Source organism: Mesoplodon densirostris, chromosome 18 (genome assembly GCF_025265405.1).
Source record: "Mesoplodon densirostris isolate mMesDen1 chromosome 18, mMesDen1 primary haplotype, whole genome shotgun sequence".
Taxonomy (NCBI): Eukaryota; Metazoa; Chordata; class Mammalia; order Artiodactyla; family Ziphiidae; genus Mesoplodon; species Mesoplodon densirostris.
The window spans coordinates 48,779,777-48,795,498 of NC_082678.1; the positions used below are offsets into that span (position 1 = coordinate 48,779,777).

Sequence of the window (15,722 nt, forward strand, 5' to 3'; positions counted from 1 at the left end):
AGAAAAAGAAAGAGACTTATATAACACCTGTGAGCTACTACAGAAAACCAGAATATGAGAGATCATAGGACTACACACTACCCCCATAAAATCTGGGCAGCAAAATGAACATTTTAAAAAATTGGCTAGGGCCTCCCTGGTGGCGCAAGTGGTTGAGAGTCCGCCTGCCGATGCAGGGGATACGGGTTCGTGCCCCGGTCTGGGAGGATCCCATATGCCGCGGAGCGGCTGGGCCCGTGAGCCATGGCCGCTAAGCCTGCGCGTCCGGAGCCTGCGCGTCCGGAGCCTGTGCTCCGCAACGGGGGAGGCCACAACAGTGAGAGGCCCGCATACCGCAAAAAAAAAAAAAAAAAAAAAATTGGCTATATACTAAATAATGTCAAAACAGGACAAATAACAGAATTGAGAGGTGCACACAGCCGACCTAACTGAATTACTGTTGAAGAGGGCAGGCCGGACACTGTAAGAGAAGACTAGACAGGGCACGATCAGCACTTCTGTTACGACAGCAATTCCGAAATAGGACGTCTAAGCAGAAGACAAGAATCCAGATGAAAAGGAAAAATGGTTAACAGATAACATCTGGCCCCCCAGTCACTGAAGAATACCTCTTCCCCATACACTGCTTCTCCTCTTCATCCCCTTCCAACAGCCCTCCTTAGCTGGATCCAAAAAGAACTATAAAACTTTGAAATGAATCAACAGTTACCTGCTAGGCAACAAAACTAGGTATGAGGAATTATAGCTGTGTCAGGTTACTACTATCTCTCTCTCTCTTTTTTTTTTTTTGCAATATATCAACTTTATTTCCATCTTGATTTCAAAAAAAGTTTGAGGTAAAATACACATAACATAAAATTTACCATCTTAATTTTTTTTTTTGCGGTACGCGGGCCTCTCACTGTTGTGGCCTCCCCCGTTGCGGAGCACAGGCTCCGGACGCGCAGGCTCAGCGGCCATGGCTCACGGGCCCAGCCGCTCCACGGCATGTGGGATCTTCCCGGACCAGGGCACGAACCCGTGTCCCCTGCATCGGCAGGCGGACTCTCAACCACTGCGCCACCAGGGAAGCCCCTTAATTGTTTTTTATTGTACAGTTTCACTGACCTGTTGTGCAACCATCACCACCATTTATCCCCATAATTCTTCCTGTAAAACTGAAACTCTACATGTATTAAACACTAACTCCCCGTTCTCCCCCAGCCCCTGGTAACTACCATTATACATTCTGTCTTTATGATTTTCACTACTCTTTTAAGTACCTCATATAAGTGGAATCATCCGATATTTGTATTTTTGTGACTCGCTTATTTCATTTAGCATAATGTCTTCAAGGTTCATCCATGCTGTAGCAGATGTCAGAATTTCTTTCCTTTTTTTTTTAAAAAAAAAATCTATTTATTTGGCTGTGTCGGGTCTTAGTTGCAGCACATGGGATCTTCATTGCTGCATGCGGGATCCTTAGTTGAGGCATGTGGGATCTTTAGTTGCAGCATGTGGGCTCTTAGTTGCAGCATGCGGGATCTAGTTCCCTGACCAGGGATCAAACCTGGGCCCCCTGCATTGGGAGCGCAGAGTCTCATCCACTGGACCACCAGGGAAGTTCCCCCCCCCCACCTTTTTTTTTTTTTAGAATTTCTTTCCTTTTTAAGGCTGAATAATATTCCAATTATGTACAGACCATATTTTGCTTATCCATTCATCTGCCAATGGACACCTGGGTCGCTTCCATGTTTTAGCTATTGTGAATAATGCTGCTATGAACATGGGGGTAACAGGTATCTCTCCAGGACCCTGCTTCCAATTCTCTTGGGTATATACCCAGAAGTAGAATTGCTGGATCATATGATAATTCATTTTAATTTTTTGAGGAACCACTGTATTGTTTTACACAGCACTGTACCATTTTACGTTTCCACCAGCAGTGCACAAGCATTTCAATTTCTTCACATCTTTGCCAACACTTGTTGTCTTCTGGTTTTTTGATAGTAGTCATCCTAATGGGTGTGAGATGGTATCTCATTGTACTTTTTTTTTTTTTTATAAATGCTGGGTTTTTTTCAAGAGAAACACTTTATTTATTTATTAATTTTTGGCTGCATTGGATCTTTGTTGCTGTGCACGGGCTTTCTCTAGTTGTGGTGAGCAGGGGCTACTCTTCGTTGCGGTGCGTGGGCTTCTCCTTGTGGTGGCTTCTCTTGTTGCGGAGCACAGGCTCTAGGCACATGGGCTTCAGCAGTTGTGGCTCGCGGGCTCTAGAGCACAGGCTCAGTAGTTGTGGCGCATGGGCTTAGTTGCTCCGCGGCATGTGGGATCTTCCCAGACCAGGGCTTGAACCTGTGTCCCCTGTATTGGCAGGCGGATTCTTTTTTTTTTATTTTATTTATTTTTATTTATTTATTTTTTACATCTTTATTGGAGTATAATTGCTTTATAATGGTGTGTTAGTTTCTGCTTTATAACAAAGTGAATCAGTTACACATATACATGTGTTCCCATATCTCTTCCCTCTTGTGTCTCCCTCCCTTCCACCCTCCCTATCCTACCCCTCTAGGTGGTCACAAAGCACCGAGCTGATCTCCCTGTGCTATGCAGCTGCTTTCCACTAGCTATCTATTTTACGTTTGGTAGTGTATATATGTCCATGCCACTCTCTCACTTTGTCACAGCTTACCCTTCCCCCTCCCCATATCCTCAAGTCCATTCTCTAGTAGGTCTGGCAGACGGATTCTTAACCACTGCACCACCAGGGAAGTCCCATTCTCACTGTACTTTTTTTTTTTTTTGCAGTACGCGGGCCCCTCACTGTTGTGGCCTCTCCTGTTGTGGAGCACAGGTTCCGGACGCGCAGGCTCAGTGGCCATGACTCACGGGCCCAGCCGCTCCGCGGCACGTGGGATCTTCCCAGACCGGGGCACGAACCCACATCCCCTGCATCGGCAGGCGGACTCTCAACCACTGCGCCACCAGGGAAGCCCTCACTGTACTTTTGATTTGCATTTTCCTAATGATTAGTGATACTGAGCATCTTTCGTGGGTTCATTGGCCATTCATATTATCTTCTTTGGAGAAATGTCTATTCAAGTCCTTTGCCCAGTTTTTAATCAGGTTGTTTGCTTTATTGTTGTTGAATTTTAGGAGTTCTCTATATATTCTGGATGTTAATCCCTCATCAGATATATGATTGGCAAATATTCTCTCCCATTCTATAGGTTGACTTTTTACTCTGTTGATAATGTCTTTTGACACAAAGGTTACTGCTATCTTTTGAAACAACAAAAGTAACATGAGGGACTTCCCTGGTGGTCCAGTGGGTAAGACTCCGAGCTCCCAATGCAGGGGGCCCGGGTTCAATCCCTGGTCAGGGAACTAGATCCCGCATGCATGCCACAACTAAGAGTTTGCATGCCACAACTAAGACCCAGAGCAGCCTAAATAAATAAATATTAAAAAAAAAACTAATATCAAAATCCCAACAACTTAGCAGATAGATAAATGTAGCAACCTTGTTGGGCCACAGTACACAAAATAAAGGAGGGCTCAGAGACGTCCGACATTAAGGAGAAAGCCAAGGAAACTTCAGTTTTCTCATTTCAGCGTGAATTTCACCCTGGGCCTGGGTGAGCTGTGCTACAATATATGCTTCTGGTCCAAGAGACGCTGAGTGACAGCTCATGGCTGGTCTGGGCAGCCTCCCCCTGCTACTAGTGGGACAAGTCATGCAAGTTTCCGGCTGTGTATGGGACAGATCAGTTAAGGAAGTACTCTGTAAGCAGGCAGATCAATATTTTGGTCACTTGGTTGCGGGGTCTTGAAGAAATCGGGATATATTTAATACGAAGGAATAAGTTACTTACTTGCCGGCCATCCTGCCCCACATTTGTTTGACCTCTTACAACAGTTCGAATGCTGTCATCCAGTCTCCTAGCAAAAAAAGGTTAAAGGATACAAATCATTAAAATATCTCAATTCCTTCAAGACAAAAAAACAACCCTCAAAACGGGAGAAAATATTTGCAAACGAATCAATGAACAAAGGATCAATCTTCAAAATATATAAACAGCTCACGCAGCTCAATATTAAAAAAACAAACAACCCAATCCAAAAATGGGCAGAAGACCTAAATAGACATTTCTCCAAAGAAGACATACAGATGGCCAAGAAGCACATGAAAAGCCGCTCAACATCACTAATTATTAGAGAAATGCAAATCAAAACTACAATGAGGTATCACCTCACACCAATTAGAATGGGCATCATCAGAAAATCTACAAACAACAAATGCTGGAGAGGGTATGGAGAAAAGGGAACCCTCTTGCACTGTTGGTGGGAATGTAAATTGATACAGCCACTATGGAGAACAGTAAGGAGGTTCCTTAAAAAACTAAAAATAGAATTGCCATATGACCCAGCAATCCCACTACTGGGCATATACCCAGAGAAAACCATAATTCAAAAAGACACATGCACCCCCATGTTCATTGCACCACTATTTACAATAACCAGGTCATGGAAGCAACCTAAATGCCCATCGACAAATGGATAAAGAAGATGCAGTACATATATACAGCGGAATATTACTCAGTCATAAAAAGGAATGAAATTGGGTCATTTGTAGAGATGTGGATGGATCCAGAGACTGTCATACAGAGTGAAGTAAGTCAGAAAGAGAAAAACAAATATCATGTATTAACGCATATATGTGCAACCTAGAAAAATGGTACAGAAGAACCGGATTGCAGGGCAGAAATTGAGACACAGATGTAGAGAATAAACGTATGGACACCAAGTGGGGAAAGCGGCGGGGGGTGGGGGTGTGATGGTGTGATGAACTGGGAGATTGGGATTGACATGTATACACTGATGTGTATAAAATGGATGACTAATAAGAACCTGCTGTATAAAAAAATAAATAAAATTCAAAAATTCAAAAAAAAAAATCTCGATTCCAGGTTGACCAAAAGAAAAAAAGCTGGGATTCCCTGGTGGCACAGTGGTTATGAATCTGCCTGCCAATGAAGGGAACATGGGTTTCATCCCTGGTCCAGGAAGATCCCACATGCCGCGGAGCAACTAAGCCCATGCACCACAACTAGTGAGCCTGTGCTCTAGGGCCCACGCGCCACAACTACTGAGCCCGCGTGCCACAACTACTGAAGCCCGTACCCCTAGAGCCCATGCTCTGCAACAAGAGAAGCCACAGCAATGAGAAGCCCGCGCACCGCAACAAAGAGTAGCTCCCGCTTGCTGCAACTAGAGAAAGCCCGTGGGCAGCAATGAAGACCCAACTCAGCCAAAACTAAATTAATTAATTAATTTTTTAAAAAGTTAGTAACGTATCCATCAATGTTTGCAGATTGCAGCTACTTATTCAGAAGAAAGAACAAAGATGTCTGGAGGACAGGAGGAAGAGTGAGGCCTGGGGCCTCAGAGAGGAGCAGCAACAGCAGTGTAGGAGCCAAGACCAGCACACACTGATGAGTCACCTTGGTTATTGTGTAAACGGCTATTTTCACTTAATGTTCAGAGCCATTCAAAAGGACCAATGTAACTTTTAGTATTTGTCATGGAGTGAACCAGAAATGACAAAGTTGCTGAAACTTTCTGGGAACAAGCCAGAGAATTCAAAGTATCCCACATAAAATCCTTCCTCAGTAACATCCTAGGAACCTTAAAAGGGATGAGGAGCCAGTTGCTATATGAAATCCATGCCTCGCCACCTGGGCCCTGATCTGCAGGAGGCCCATCTGTGGCCCCCACTTCCTCTTTCTCCTGCAGCTTAACAGGGGCCATTTAATGGCACCTCAACCAGAGAAATTTATGTCAGTTTATGTCATTTATGTCACTTTTCATTTGAAGAACAGTTAAAGGTATGGTGAGAGAAAGCTGAAAATAACTGGCTTGCAAGTGATTTTCACTTCTGTTGTTGTTTTGGGATTTTTTTGGCTGCGCCGTGCAGCGTGTGGAATCTTAGTTCCCCAACCAAGGATCGAACCCACGCCCCCTGCATTGGAAGCATGGAGTCTTTTTTTTTTTTTTTAACATCTTTATTGGAGTATAATTGCTTTACAATGGTGTGTTAGTTTCTGCTGTATAACAAAGTGAATCAGCTATACACATACATATATCCCCATATCTCCTCTCTCTCTCTTTTTTTTTTTTATTTTACAAATTTAATCAGTTATACATATACATATGTTCCCATATCCCCTCCCTTTTGCGTCTCCCTCCCACCCTCCCTATCCCACCCCTCCAGGCGGTCACAAAGAACCGAGCTGATCTCCCTGTGCTATGCGGCTGCTTCCCACTAGCTATCTACGTTTGGTAGTGTATATATGTCCATGCCGCTCTTTCACTTTGTCACAGCTTACCCTTCCCCCTCCCCATATCCTCCAGTCCATTCTCTAGTAGGTCTGTGTCTTTATTCCTGTCTTACCCCTATGTTCTTGATGACATTTTTTTTCTTAAATTCCATATATATGTGTCAGCATACAGTATTTGTCTTTCTCTTTCTGACTTACTTCACTCTGTATGACAGACTCTAGGTCCATCCACCTCATTACAAATAGCTCAATTTCATTTCTTTTTATGGCTGAGTAATATTCCATTGTATATATGTGCCACATCTTCTTTACCCATTCATCCGATGATGGACACTTAGGTTGTTTCCATCTCTGGGCTATTGTAAATAGGGCTGCTATGAACATTTTGGTACATGTCTCTTTTTGAATTATGGTTTTCTCAGGGTATATGCCCAGTAGTGGGATTGCTGGGTCATATGGTAGTTCTATTTGTAGTTTTTTAAGGAACCTCCATACCGTTCTCCATAGTGGCTGTACCAATTCACATTCCCACCAGCAGTGCAAGAGTGTTCCCTTTTTTCCACACCCTCTCCAGCATTTATTGTTTCTAGATTTTTTGATGATGGCCATTCTGACTGGTGTGAGATGATATCTCATTGTAGTTTTGATTTGCATTTCTCTAATGAGTAAAGATGTTGAGCATCCTTTCATGTGTTTGTTGGCTGTCTGTATATCTTCTGTGGAGAAATGTCTATTTAGGTCTTCTGCCCATTTTTGGATTGGGTTGTTTGTTTTTTTGCTATTGAGCTGCATGAGCTGCTTATAAATTTTGGAGATTAATCCTTTGTCAGTTGCTTCATTTGCAAATATTTTCTCCCATTCTGAGGGTTGTCTTTTGGTCTTGTTTATGGTTTCCTTTGCTGTGCAAAAGCTTTTAAGTTTCATTAGGTCCCATGTGTTTATTTTTGTCTTTATTTCCATTTCTCTAGGAGGTGGGTCAAAAAGGATCTTGCTGTGATTTATGTCATAGAGTGTTCTGCCTATGTTTTCCTCTAGGAGTTTGATAGTGTCTGGCCTTACATTTAGGTCTTTAATCCATTTTGAGCTTATTTTTGTGTATGGTGTTAGGGAGTGATCTAATCTCATACTTTTACATGTCCCTGTCCAGTTTTCCCAGCACCACTTATTGAAGAGACTGTCCTTTCTCCACTGTACATTCCTGCCTCCTTTATCAAAGATAAGGTGACCATATGTCCATGGGTTTATCTCTGGGCTTTCTATCCTGTTCCATTGATCTATCTTTCTGTTTTTGTGCCAGTACTATACTGTCTTGATTACTGTAGCTTTGTAGTATAGTCTGAAGTCAGGGAGCCTGATTCCTCCAGCTCCATTTTTCGTTCTCAAGATTGCTTTGGCTATTCGGGGTCTTTTGTGTTTCCATACAAATTGTGAAATTTTTTGTTCTAGTTCTGTGAAAAATGCCATTGGTAGTTTGATAGGGATTGCACTGAATCTGTAGATTGCTTTGGGTAGTAGAGTCATTTTCACAATGTTGATTCTTCCAATCCAAGAACGTGGTACATCTCTCCATCTATTTGTATCATCTTTAATTTCTTTCATCAGTGTCTTATAATTTTCTGCATACAGGTCTTTTGTCTCCTTAGGTAGGTTTATTCCTAGATATTTTATTCTTTTTGTTGCAATGGTAAATGGGAGTGTTTCCTTGATTTCACTTTCAGATTTTTCATCATTAGTATATAGGAATGCCAGAGATTTCTGTGCATTAATTTTGTATCCTGCAACTTTACCAAATTCATTGATTAGCTCTAGTAGTTTTCTGGTAGCATCTTTAGGATTCTCTATGTATAGTATCATGTCATCTGCAAACAGTGACAGCTTTACTTCTTCTTTTCCCATTTGGATTCCTTTTATTTCCTTTTCTTCTCTGATTGCTGTGGCTAAAACTTCCAAAACTATGTTGAATAAGAGTGGTGAGAGTGGGCAACCTTGTCTTGTTCCTGATCTTAGTGGAAATGGTTTCAGTTTTTCACCATTGAGGACGATGCTGGCTGTGGGTTTGTCATATATGGCCTTTATTATGTTGAGGAAAGTTCCCTCTATGCCTACTTTCTGCAGGGTTTTTATCATAAATGGGTGTTGAATTTTGTCAAAAGCTTTCTCTGCATCTATTGAGATGATCATATGGTTTTTCTCCTTCAACTTGTTAATGTGGTGTATCACATTGATTGATTTGCATATATTGAAGAATCCTTGCATATCTCCTCTCTCTTGCATCTCCCTCCCACCCTCCCTATCCCACCCCTCTAGGTGGTCAAAAAGCACAGAGCTGATCTCCCTGTGCTATGCAGCTGCTTCCCACTAGCTATCTATTTTACATTTGTAGTGTATATATGTCCATGCCACTCTCTCACTTCGTCCCAGCTTATCCTTCCCCGTCCCCATGTCCTCAAGTCCATTCTCTACATCTGCATCTTTATTCCTGTCCTGCCCCTAGGTTCTTCAGAACCTTTTTTTTTTAGATTCCATATATATGTGTTAGCATACGGTATTTGTTTTTCTCTTTCTGACTTACTTCACTCTCTATGACAGACCCTAGGTCTATCCACCTCACTACAAATAAATCAATTTCGTTACTTTTTATGGCTGAGTAAGATTCCATTGTATATATGTGCCACATCTTCTTTATCCACATTCATCTGTTGATGGACACTTAGGTTGGGAAGCATGGAGTCTTAACCGCTGAACAGCGAGGGAAGCCCCTCGCAAGTGATTTTTGGATCATGGGGGAATTTTCACTTTCTTTGCAAACCCTGTAAAACTTAGCGGTCTCTACTAGAACTGTTACAGCTAAAGTCCACCGAAACAATCAACGGCCTTCTTTGTATTTATTTTTGGCTGCATAGGGTCTTCATTGCTGTGCGCAGGCTTTCTCTAGTTGCGGCGAGCAGGGGCTACTCTCCATTGTGGTGCGTGGGCTTCTCATTGTGGTGGCTTCTCTCGTTGCGGAGCACAGGCTCTAGGCACACAGGCTTCAGTAGTTGTGGCCCATGGGCTTCAGTAGTTGTGGCACACGGGCTCAGTAGTTGTGGCGCACGGACTTAGTTGCTCTGCAGCACGTGGGATCTTCCCAGACCAGGGCTCAAACCCGTGTCCCCTGCATTGGCAGGCAGATTCTTAACCACTGCACCAACAGGGAAGTCCCTTCTTTGTACTTTTTAAGGCACCCCACTGAACAAAACATTAATGGTAGAGGTCTTCACCTAAAAACTCAAAGGTTGTCAGGGAAAAAAAAATCATCTCCTGGATTCAAAATGAAGGCTCCTCCTCATCACAAGTTAAAAAACAACAAAAACAAACAAAAAAAAACTATATTTAAAGTAATAACATCAACCATTACAATAATAATTACAAACAAACTTTGAGTATCTACGATGTGTCAAAACTGGAAATTCAGACATGGATAAACCAGAATAAGGCTATTTAGCAGAAAGGACATCTGATGACCACCCTAGACATCCTAGATTAATCACAATGTTTAGTCCTGGGACACCACCCACACCAACCAGCAGATCTGACCACACTGTTAGCTGTTACATGGCCAAGGGATATATAAGCCCAGCTTCATATCTAAGCCTTGGGAATACAAAAAAAAAAAAAAAAAAGGGCAAATCTGCTAGGGAAATAAAGCCACTAAAAAGATAGCAGAAATGCTTTTGTCTCCTTTCATAATCAACTGTTTTGAATAGCCTGTTACAGATTCCTTCCTTTTTTTAAAATAAATAATTGAAGACTGATCAAAGAATCGATTCTTTGCCACAAGGCTCATATGGAAACCCAGAAAAAAATACTATTTTTAAAAAGATTACCATCTACAGCTAACCTGAAATTTTAGTGTTCTTACAGATAAGTGTGATCCAGAATGTGATTAACTAAATGAACAGCATACTTTCATTAATCACTAATAATCACACGGTGTTACTTACCTTATTTTCAGTCTAATTTTGTTCACGACTTCATCAATGTTTGCCAGAGACTACAATAAAGAAGGAAAAGTGCCAGCTATTATTTCACTTCCTGGAATTCCTCTTTCCAGAGAAATGATGAACTATAATGGCTGTTTATAATCTCAAAGAAACTAATCATACGGTATGATACAATTTTTACTTAAAAAAAAAAGTATAGGGAATTCCCTGGCGGTCCAATGGTTAGGACTCCACGCTTCCACAGCAGGGGCATGGGTTCAATCCCTGGTCGGGGAACTAAGATCCCACAAGCCTTGCAGTGCAGCCGGGGTGGGAGGCCGGGGGAAGTATAGCAGTAGGTAGCAACAACTGCAAAATCCAGCCTGGAATCTATTTCTCATAAATAAAGTTTATTAGAAAACAGCCATGTCCATTCATTTACATATTATCAACAGCTGCCTTTGAGCTACAAAGACATAATTGAGTAGCTGCAACAGAGACTGAATAATCCATAAAGCCTAAAATTACTATCTAGACCTTTACAGGAAATTTCCTGACCCCTGGTATATAGGATCGTGACAAACTCGTACAACAAAATCCTCACAGCAATAAAAATGAATGAATGATTACAACAGACAACAACATGGATGAATCTTACTAACATGACGTTGCGTGCGCGCACACACACATATACACAAACCAGACACAAGAGCATATACTGTATGATTGCATTTATAGTATTTCAAAAGTGAGTGAAACTATTCTCCTGCATTAGAAGCCAGGATAGTGGTTAACTCTGGGGGAGGTAGTGACTGGGAGGGGCGAGAAGGGGCTATTTTATTAATGTTTTATTTCTTGGTCTGGGTGGTGGTTACCTGGCTTTATTCATTTGGTGAAAATTCATCAGGTTGTACATTTAGGATCTGTATACTCCTCCACATTATGTTAAATGTCAATAAATAAATACCTCTGTTTTTTTCTAAGTGTCTAGGGCCATTAGAAAAAAGCCTGGAAGGATAAACACTAGTACTTAGAGTCTATATTAGTAGCTGTAACCTATGAATTCAGGAACAGTAATTGTAATCTATGAAGAAGAGGGATTTTAAGTTTTTCTTCTTTTTGCCTATGAGTATTTTCTAATTGCTCTATACTGACAATGCACTGCTATTACAATTATAATAAAGTTATTTCTATTTTTAAGACAATGACAGTAAAAACAAATGGACTAGTACCAATTTAGTGAGCTGAAAACATGAGGAAAGGGTGCCCCCTAATGGAATAGAAATGGTACAATTTTATAGCACCATTTTAACTGAAGTTTTCAAAATATAATTTTGTAAGTCCTCTTTCCCTCTCTCCCGATAGATATTTTACCTCAGAAGGAATTGGGGGTGATGCAGGAATTGTGCTTATAAATTGCTACTGGCAACCTGTGCTGGCAGGAAGAGGCAGGAGCCTGCCAGGCACAGGTCTGATAAGAGAACCAGGTCACACATAAAACAAGATGAAACCTTGCCATTTACGACAAGATGGATGGACCTTGAGGGTATCAAGTGAAATAAATCAGACGGAGAAGCACAAATACTGTATGATTTCACTCATATGTGAACTATAGAAAACAAATAAACAAACAAAAAAACAAAATAAATGAACAAGGGTTTCCCTGGTGGTGCAGTGGTTAAGAATCCGCCTGCCAATGCAGGGGACACAGGTTCGAGCCCTGGTCCGGGAAGATTCCACATGCCGCAGAGCAACTAAGCCCCTGCGCCACAGCTACAATGCAACTACTGCAATGTCCATGAGGTACATAGATGGATTTTGCCCAAGATTTAGCAATAGTTGAAAGAAATGATAAATCATGCCCTTACTTTCTATTACCTTTTAATTAACGTCCATGAGAATCTGAGTTGGAAAATGGTATAAATCTGGGGTTGGGGAAATAAAGGTACCCCTGTGTCATAAATTTCCTGAATTATCTAAGAAACTTCACTATACATCACCATGGATGTGGGGACATAATTAGACAAGACATATAACTGAATCTGTGGAACAACAAATGTCTTATGCCACCTTCAGTAGTTTAAAACAAAAACCCACAAAAACCTATCAGGAAGAAGGGAGAACCTGGTGGTTCCCTATATACATAATTTTCAAATCTAACAATTTGTTGTGGTGAGTTAGCTGTCTTGATAGGCTGGGGTAAATTAAATCTTTTCATGGCTAAAACTGCTATCTTTATACGATTGTTTCCAAATTTCTATCTCCAGCTAATTCCTAGAATTCATCTTTCATAGAAAATGATGAGCTCTTAGGAATTCCCTGGCGGTCCAGTGGTTAGGACTTGGTGCTTTCACTGCCAAGGGCCCTGGTTCAATCCCTGGTCGGGGACTAAGATCCTGCAAGCTGTACATGGTGCGGCCAAAAAAGAAAAAGATGAGTTCTAAAGGCTACCTGTGAAATCTCAGAAAAGACAATCACACAGTATGATACCATTTTTTCCAAACTTATTTTAAAAATCAGCATGTCCATCAGAAAAAGTTTGGAAGGATATATGCCAAAATATTAACAGTTATGGCAATGATGGGCTCCAGACTCAAATATCCAACTATGTATTTCTACCTGGATGGCCCAAATGTGTTCAAAACTGAGCTCACCTTTACACCCTACTTCTATCCTCCTTACCACTAAAACTGGCTCTTCCTCCTTACTCCCAGTACAGGATAAAGGGGCCAACACCCCCCCAACAGTCTGCTGGGCTAGAAATCAAAGTTCTGAAATGTACATCTTGAAATAGGAATAAAAGTAGCTTTCTAACTCCAGGCTTATCCTGCCTACCTCATTCCCATTTTTCCCCTATTACATTCGAAAAATCCTGTCTACTTCCCAATTTACTACAGAAAATTGGGGGTGGTGGTGGGGCAACAGGAAAGACGCTTTCAACCTAAGGGTACGATTTCTAATAATACGCTCACTATACAGAGAATTCCACACTAACACAACAACAGTATTTGGTATTAGCTAACCCTCCCCCCCACCACAAAAAGCTGGTTACAACGGAGTCTAACTTGAATTTAACTCTCACTTGCTTATCAAGGTCCCTTAGATTATGTAGTATAACACATAATACATCATTAATATTCAGGATAAGCCAGAAGCCACTGCAAGAAGGAAACTCTATACTTACTTGCTCTGTTGGGAACAGGGTGTTGATATACTCCACAGCATTGAAATCTGCTCGATCTAGAGGATCCTGGCTTGGAAATACCTACATAAAGATAGAGAATTAAAAATCACCTATCTTTCTGCCTTGCTTTATGTATTATTTCTTTCCTCCCTATTGGTTGGTAAGCTTTTAGGAGGCAAAGACCATAGCTTTTTTTCATTTTACGAGGCTTAACAACAACAGACGTGCAATAAAATATCTGGTAAAGTAAATCTGTAATTTTCACCAACATCTGTAATTTTAACATCTTGGTAAAACTAACAGAATGTGCAACAGTGAAAAGTTCCAGATATCCACGAAATCCCAAGGACAAGGTAAAATAAGTGGGCATTGTATACTATCAGATTAAGCCAGCGGATGACATGGTTGTATTAAGGGAATCTTGATAACAGACTTACTATACACCACGTCTCAGTGATGTCTCAGCAGTAGAATTCACTATGCATCAAAGCAATTATTATGCTCAGACAGCGTCAGGAAGTGGAGAGCTGGCATTTAGGAACTGTCCATCTCTTTTACAGAAGAAAGCAAGCCGCCTTCTGAGAAATATAGCTAACTCCCTTCAAATGTTGCAATTTGAAGAACATGTAACAAGGTGGGTTACAAAGCAGTTAAGTGATCCCCTGGGTACTAGATTTCACCAGCTCAAGGCAGTTATTCTGGGAAGCAAATTCTTTTTTGAGGTCTGCTTATTGGAGAAACCTACATTAGAATTCAATCTTACTAAGAAATAGGAAAAGCTGTGCTCTTCTAAAACCCTCGTCAAACAATAACTGACTGCATTATTTGTTTTTTCTATTGGAGCCCACTAGGTCCAAAGGGAATGAAATGTATGTCTCTGGGAATTCCCTGGCAGTCCAGTGGTTAGGACTCGTGCTCTCACTGCGGGCAGCCCAGCTTCAATTCCTGGTAGGGGAACTAAGATCCCACAAGCCCTGAGGCAAGGCCAAACAAACAAACAAAAAAAACAAACGAAAAAAGAAACGTATGTCTCTTTCTGGCAGATGGAGGTGGGTGGGAAGCAGTGTGACTTGAACACCAAAACCTTTGCCTAATGACCTGGTATCCTCAGGATCTGCCAAATGTGCTGTGAATGAGTAAACCAACCACTCCAAGGAAAACACATCTAAAAATCTATAAATGAGACAATACAAACAAATAACTTAGTACACTGGCAGACCCATAGTAAGTATTAATGGTCAATAAATATTAACTATCAGTAATAGAAGTAGTAATGTTTTACTTCAAAAAACTTCCCAGTGGTCATTAAGTATGGCACACCCCTCCTTTTCCTAAATCCCCTACACCAACTTCTTTAAGGGAGATTTTCCTCCCTTTATCAGGAGTGATACCCTGTACAAGGGTCTAAATTGCTATTTCTAATATCATCACTCTTAAAAACTCCATACACTTGACAAGAGAATTTAGTCAACTAAAGAGTTCCTGCAGGGAAGAGAAGCCACCTGGGAATATTCTTCAACCTAACCCAAACTAATCAACAGCAGGAATTCTCAACTAAGTATGGTAAAGGGTTTTTTGTTTTTTGCTTTTAACCTTTGCCCCTCTGCTTTGCGATATGCTTCAAAAACAGAGGTTACCTCCTCCCCTCAATTCCGAGTCACTCACAAGGGGCTAGATGGAGAATCCGGAACACTGCGACACCAGCCTGATAAATGGATGAACAGCCCCGCAACCCCCAAAACCTGAGGTTGCTACCCATGAGGGCCTTTCTTCTAGATGCATCCTTTCAGGAGACACAGCTCCTTTGCCCAAACCCACCCGGATGCCCCACCCTCCAAAGACAATCAAGGCCTAGAAAAGATTCTCTCCCTCCTCTAGATTCAGAAACCCCTTCCCACCACCACCTCCCACCAAAACCTTTCCTTGCCCTTCTGCGCCTAGCTCCCACGTCTCCCACGAAGACCGCTTCCTCGGCGTCCCACCCCCGGTCCCACCCCCAGAGCTGCCCCAGCCTCCGCACTCTCCTCCCGTCGAGGGGCGGAACGCTCACCTGCTCGATGGCGAGCTGCACGTCGGGCGTGAGCTGCAGCACGGCTTCCAGCTCCTCCACGAACTCCAGTTCCTCCTCCTCCATCATCCTGCCGCCCAGCTCCCTCCCGGCGCCCACCCCTACCCCGAGCCGCACGTCCTGCGGCCACCCACGCCCCAGAACAGCAACCCTCCAGCAGCAGCGCTCCAGCCAGCCTGGGCTCT

At 42.1% G+C, this 15,722-nt stretch overlaps 1 protein-coding gene across 1 annotated transcript in view; it reads right to left on the reverse strand.

Annotated features, from left to right (window-relative positions):
- VPS53 (VPS53 subunit of GARP complex) overlaps positions 1-15,714 on the reverse strand; it is a 129,467-nt gene extending 113,753 nt beyond the window's left edge. The window contains exons 1-4 of the mRNA XM_060082862.1: positions 15,520-15,714; positions 13,470-13,550; positions 10,307-10,356; positions 3,858-3,924 (exon numbers count right to left, since the gene is read on the reverse strand). Of these exons, the coding sequence (XP_059938845.1) occupies positions 3,858-3,924; positions 10,307-10,356; positions 13,470-13,550; positions 15,520-15,606 (285 nt within the window). The 5' untranslated portion in view covers positions 15,607-15,714. The remainder of the gene's footprint in view (positions 1-3,857; positions 3,925-10,306; positions 10,357-13,469; positions 13,551-15,519) is intronic.
- Between the last annotated feature and the right edge of the window lie 8 nt (positions 15,715-15,722).